A 7,160-nucleotide genomic window follows, 5' to 3' on the forward strand; every position below is an offset into this window, starting at 1 on the left:
CTGTCTTGTAATTAAAAAAACCATATTCAACATAATATTTAATATAACAAATTAAGAAGAACTGTGCAATATATTTCTTAAATAATTACCATCTTTTCTTCCCACAGGCTATCTTATATTGTAAACTCACGCTGAGACTAATAATAACTGGGGATAATTTACTTGGAAATGAAAAATTTATCATGAATTTAATAGTTTATAATTTTTCAAACATTTAGTCTGGGGTATTAATAAATTCATCAGATCTATGCTTAGCAAGCCAGGTTTTGAAAGCCAGTCATATTTAAGTAGTTTACTTTCCATGGTTTAAACTTTACAACTGATGTTTGATTAATTATTTGCTATATCAAGTGTGATAGTGATCTATATACTTATTAGGAAAAGGTATTATTAAATCTTGTATCCTCTGAACTGTTCTCTTTTGTTCAAAGTTGACTCAGAACTCAAAAAGTTGGATCCACTGAGTCAAGATTATTCAACAATATTCAAAACAGCTTCATAATATAAATTTTCCACAAAAAACATTCCAATGCCATGAAAAGACCTGTTATGCCCACCATTCTTAATTTAAGTTCTGCAAGTGGAAGACATCAGAATACCACAACACTTTGAAACTGAGTGAGAATGTTCTGGGTTAAAAGACAAAAGAGCAATATTTTATCTCAGGCTTCTCTAAGAACCTTGATCTATGTTTATAGAATTCAGAAGTCTATGAATTCCTGAATTTATGTTCACAATTTTGATAATATGTGCATTTTTCCATAAAGCCAACCTATACATTTCAACAGATTTTCAAATGGATCCATAATTGCAAAGGACTTGCAAACGTTGCACTAACATTTAGGCATGATCCTTCACATCTCTCAATTTTAACTTCTGATTTTCATGAATTTAGACTAAATGACTTGAAAGATTCTAACTTTAATTTTCTATTGTTCTGAGACCAAAACTGATGATACTAAATCTCAGATAGGAGATCTCTGCTCATTGTACTGAATATATTGGAGTAGTTTTCCCAAGATTTAAATATTGGTTACTTAGTTTCTTCTTCACAGCTGTTTTCACTTCCTGGTTTCTCAGAGTATAGATAAGTGGATTCAGAAAAGGGGTAAAGATGGTGTAGAAAACAGAGAGAACTTTGTCCACCAGGAAGTCTGTGAAAGGCCACACATAGATAAATATGCAGGGCCCAAAGAACATCAACACAACTATGAAATGTGCAGTGCAGGTAGAAAAAGCCTTAGTTGATCCAGTGGAGGAGTGGTCCTTGATAGTGACCAGAACAGTGATGTAGGAAGTCAGCAAAAACAGAAAACTTACAAGAGCAATCACACCACTGGTTGAAATCATGAAGATTCCAAGAACATATATGTCTATACATGCCAGCTGGATGACCAAAGGAAGGTCACAGAAGAAACTGTCCACAACATTGGGACCACAAAAGGGTAAATAGAGGGTAAAAGCTAACTGGCTCATTGTATGCAAGAAGCCCACTGTCCAAGAAGTTGCCACAAGCCCAACACATACTCTTTGGCTCATAATTGATGAATAATGGAGAGGTTTGCATATGGCAATGTACCTGTCAAAAGACATGGAGATGAGCAGCACAATTTCAGTCCCAGTGAAGAGGTGCAAAAAGAAGATCTGAGAAATGCATCCCTCGAAGGAGATGGTCTTGTGCTGAGCAAAGAAGTCCATGATCATCTTTGGAGTGGCAAAGGAAGACAGACACATGTCGATGAGAGACAGGTTGCTGAGCAGGAAGTACATGGGGGAGTGAAGGTGTGGGGTGGACAGTACCGTGAGCAAAATCAGACAATTGCCCAACATGGTCATTAAGTAGAAAACAGAAAACATCACAAAAAGGAAAATCTGGAGCTGAGGAGAATCAGTAAGTCCAAGTAACACAAATTCAGACACTCTGGAATGGTTGACTCCCTCCATTGATCTGCAGGCTCTGGTCTATGATGACAAAATGGTACACAATGACAGAGTTAGAAAATGCAATATTTCTACAATTACACATGAAGGAATTATAATATCAGTTAATAATTAACTAGAATATTGATTACCTAAAATCTAACTACGAACTATCTCAGTAAATATTTTTCTTTTTGGAACCTCTTAACAATCTGTGTCAGATGTCACTACAAATGGAAAACTTCATGATTTGATCACCATCAAGTACATGCTGGATTATACTCATCACATACTTATACAAAAATATTCTTTTCTGAATACTGGCTAAGGAGTTACATAATCCATAGTTACAGAGGAAGATTACAGTAAGTGATTGTGTTCTACTTAACAAGTAAGGTAAATAAAAATTTTAATGGGGATGAAACTCTCAAAGTTTTCTGTTAAACCAAAAAATGAAATTTATGTTTGATCCACTATTGTTAAAATACTGGATTTAAATAACAGTTTAATGTAGTGATTTCAGGAAGCCTAGTTCTTATTCTATGAGGATGATAAATGATTTTTCCTTTAAGAAAACTTCTGTTTTCTCAACTACAAAAAATTCCACTTTCTTTCTAATTTCATTCATACATTTTCAAATTGTTTTGCTAGGATTGATAAGTACTATTTTAACTATGAATATATAAATGATTAATTTCTTAATTCTGTAAAATTACAGATGATCAAAACGTATACCTATAACATATGAGTTATTCTCAAGTTTTTTATCTTATGATCTCATAGAAACATTTTTTTTAAATGAAGAGAAAATCCTTCCTCTATTTCTCCACATGTTACTCAAACAAAGCTAATTTTTTAGACTAGAAAAAGAAGAAAAAAAATTCTAGGCCAAATCCAGGAAATATATGGATACAAGATGAGTATCAAGGTTTTTGTAGTACCAGCATGTAAGATCCTCAAAGCCAAACAACGCAAGCAAAGGAAAAAAAACCACATTGACAATAGTATGTCAAAGTGACACCAGAGGCAACTAAAAGAAAAAAAAAATTATTTAAAGACTCAGACTCATTTTTCAAAATTGAGTTTTTGATTTACAGCAGATTGCAAATTCTACAAATATCTCCTGTGACCTTCTGTTTTCCCATATTGGAAGAAACTCTGGCTTCATCCTCATTTACTTGCAAATATTCAAATTATCCTGTCAGTGTTGATAAATATTTTAGATTTGTCAGAGAACAATATTGCACAAATCTGAAAACTGAACTATGGGAAAGTCGTTAAGAGGGTTAAAGTGTTCTTAACCTGCCGTGTGACTTTGCTCATACCTTAGTAGCCTAAGATTTTACCTCTTTACCTATGAAAATTCAATTAGATAGTCTTTATAAAGCATTAAGCATATGTCCTGGGCAACATTCAATAATTGTCTAGTCTTCAAAATTTAATACTGCTCAGAAATAATCAGCTTGTTTTATTTCATGAATAGTAATAATAATAATTTCAGTATAAACATTATCCTAGTATCAATTCAGTGATTTAGAAAAAGATATTGGCTTCCAAAATCATTTCATCTTTTTGAGGTTAAATTACTTCTTATAAAAATTATCTAAGTATCTTGATATATTAAAGACTAAAATTTCTCAGCCTCAGATATTTGAATATTTCTTCTATTTCCCTGATTTAATGATGTAATTAGTCATGAGAACACAAAAATTATATACTTAATTTATATTTATATCATATATAATGAATATGGTATGTATTCATTGCCTGGGAAATCCCATGGACAGAGGAGCCTGATGGGCTATAGTCCATGGGGTTGCAGAGTGGGACATGACTGAAGCGACTAATACACACACACATACACATTGTAAGTAAATAAACAGTTGTCAGTTTTTTTCCTCCTTTCATGTTCAGAAGGAACTCTAGAGGCCTCTCTAATACCTGATTACTTGAATCACCCATCTTTATGTCTTCATATATATGTGTTTGTGTGAGTGTGTGTCTTTTAATCTACCAGCTGTGCATCAGAAACCAAAAATATCATATCCTTCAAGACTCACAAACCTACTGATCACCATAGTCCTTAGTAAGCATGAGAAGCCTAGAAGTGTGTATATATATTTTCTCCAGTCTTGCTACAAAAGCCACTAAAAGTCAGAGCCATCTAGGAAGATCACAGATTAGGCACTACAATCTGCTTGCAGTGGGAGTTATTAATATGTTGAGCTGATTTTTCCCAGTGTAGCAAGAAAAGCTGTGAAGTGTATCTTTGCTATTTAGTGTGGGCCGGCATTCATGATGAAGCAGTTTTCATTAGAGAAAAAGCACAACTGGGACTGGTCTTTAGAAGACTTTTGAGCAATCATTTAAGGAGCAAATCATTGCTCCTTTAATTACAGAAATATTCTCATCTTTATGCCCCAGTGTTCAATATCCCAATGTTGGAAAATCTCTCTTTTGAACTAAGGCACTCTGTCACCTGCACATTCTTGCTTACTTGAAGAATCATATAAAGAAAGAATCCTGCATTAAAGTTTCTGATGGGACATTGAAAATTAGTACAGGCTAATATTATAATGATAGCTGCTACTCAGGTGGATAAAATCTGGGGAAGGAGAAGTTGGAAAGCTCAAAGTAACTGGAAGAAGTGAAGGCAGGTACCTTGCAATAGCCTAGAAGAACGGTGTAAAAGTTAAATTAAACATAACAAACAAATAAACAAACAAACAAATAAACATAAAGCATTCAGCAGAATGCCTGGCACAGAGAAAATGATGAATAAAATGTGGTAAGAATAGCAGAGGTGATTATAATTATTAACATAATTTTTTGAAATGTTTATGACACGGAATTCAGGATGATACTAGCTGTGGAATCTCAACCCTAAACTATAACTGAGGGTCTGGCTACATTTACTTGAAGGTCAATCATTCATCTGTGGTTTGCTCTCCAAACACAATCTTCTTTCCAAATTTCTTCAGTTTTTTGGACTGTTCACAATTACCATAGCTAGCCTACATTCCTCATAAGACAAGCAATAGAGCCCAAGAGAATCTTCCCTAGCTGACCACATTCTTTGCACTCTTTGAAATACAAAAAAAAAAAAAAGAAAGAAGAAGAAGAAACTTTATTTTTAACATTTTTTTTCTATTTCTGTTCTGTAAAAAGAAAAAAAGAAAATGACTTTAAAAAAAAAAAAAAAAAAGGCCAACCAACATAACAGTTGCAAAGATTCAGTAAATCCCAAATGTTTGCCCTGGTTTGAAACAAAAGAAAAGTGTATATAATTATTACTGGTGTTATCCTGGAAAAGATAAGAGGATTAACAGAAAAAAAATAATAGAAATAAAAGTTAGTTTAGGACTTCCCAGATGGCACTAGTGGTGAAGAACCCATCTGCCGGTGCAGGAGATGTAAGAGATAAGGGTCCGATCCCTGGATCGGGAAGATCCCCTGGAGAAAGGATATGGCAACCCACTCCAGTATTCTTGCCTGGAGAATCTGATCAACAGGGAAGCCTGGCATGGGGTCGCAAAGAGTCAGACATGACTGAAGAGTCTTACCATGCATGCCGAAAGAGCACTGGAGTTTGGGGGCATAATGAAAGTTTTCTGTATCTTGGTTGTTTTGGTGATTACATGAATCTATACCTGTTAAAACTCATAGAACTGCATACCAAAAGGAACAAAACCCAATTTTATTTTAAATCATTTGTAAAGTAGAATTTTGAAAAGCAAAACCAAATAATTCTGTACAGTGACTAGTTACAAAATAAAACCAATATCTTTCTTATAAAACAATTACTTGTTAAAGTATATCATTAAAAAAGTCTATTTAGATGAGCAATAGGATATATAAGGTAAATAGGAATAATATTAATCAGAAATTCATCTCTATTACAAGAGCTTGTGTTATTGGAAGGAGAAACTCAATACTCTTTAGTACATAAATTTCAATAAACTCTAAGTTTCTTTGACTTAAAATATTTTTCAGAATTTTTCTAGAGGTAAATCATGTGAAAGTAGTGAGGAAGTATAAATAATATTTCTAATATGCAAAGTACTATAAAATGATGGTATTTAAATAACATAGAAAAAGCATGGAGTACAACAAATTAATGTAAAGGATCTGAGAGTATAAAAAAATAGAGACCTGAAGATATATAAGAATTTATAACATTATAATCTTTACAGTATTATAACCTTTCTTGAAAAAAGGGACTTTATATTTTACCTCAATTTTTAGAAAACATTTTAAGGAAAAAATGCATTTAATTAATAGACATTGATGGCAATAGTACACATTGAAAGCTATAATAAATATGATACTTTTGTTTTTTCCAAATAGTAAATCTGTAAAAGAAACTGAGTCCTACTCTTAAAAACAGCAAAGAAATAATTCCATATTTTGTTGGTAGAAAATTAAATCAAAAGAATTTAACTATATATCCAAATTTATACCTTGTGACTTAGTAAATTATAAATATAAAAATAAAAATTCTAAATATAAAAATGTGGAAGATTATTTAAATAAGTAATAACAAATGGTAATTGAATAATTCAGTCATTTGAGTATTGTGATCTATATTTACTTATTTAAAACATGCCTATAATATTAAGAGAAAAGGACAAATTATAAACTATATGTGTAATATGACCCAATTTTTATAAAAATAATAATGTGTTTATACATGTAAAATGGACAAAATTTTAATATTAGATGTTTCTGCATAATGGAGTTACATGAATTTTCATATTAGTTTTTAATTTATTAATTTGATATTTACAAGCACCTTCTTTGTGCTAGTCAGTAGTCAAAACAAACCAATTTTTGCTTTGATGGATGTTACATACCATAATGGAAAAAGACAGACAATAAAATAAGGAAGTGCAACATATGTCCTGTTAAAAGGTAATAAGTGCTATGAACAAAAGCAATGCAGGAAAGATGGGCAGGGACTGTTCTGGGAGTGGGTGCTCAGGGAAGGTGTCACACAAAAGGTGGCCTTTGAGGACAAGTCAAATATGAGGAAATTATATAGTAAGGCTTGGCAGTATCTTGGAAAATTACCTTCCAGACAGAGGAAACATCAAGTCGAAGTTACTGGGATAGGATTGGGAAGGGTGGGCTGACATAGCTCAGGATCAGGAGGCCAGGACAACTGAAGGATTGAGATGGGATGCATTAGAATAAGGGGTCAGAGAGTAAAAAGGAGTGGGAGTTGGGGTTTATGGATAGGG

At 32.8% G+C, this 7,160-nt stretch overlaps 1 protein-coding gene across 1 annotated transcript; it reads right to left on the reverse strand.

The window, feature by feature from the left end:
- Positions 1–984: 984 nt before the first annotated feature.
- LOC105004127 (olfactory receptor 4K2-like) lies at positions 985–1,944 on the reverse strand. The gene has a single exon (XM_010861664.1). It carries the CDS (start codon positions 1,942–1,944, stop codon positions 985–987), a length of 960 nt encoding a protein of 319 aa, XP_010859966.1.
- Positions 1,945–7,160: the final 5,216 nt, after the last annotated feature.

The sequence above is a fragment of the Bison bison genome, unplaced genomic scaffold (genome assembly GCF_000754665.1).
Source record: "Bison bison bison isolate TAMUID 2011002044 unplaced genomic scaffold, Bison_UMD1.0 scf7180017857938, whole genome shotgun sequence".
In the NCBI taxonomy this organism is placed as follows: domain Eukaryota; kingdom Metazoa; phylum Chordata; class Mammalia; order Artiodactyla; family Bovidae; genus Bison; species Bison bison.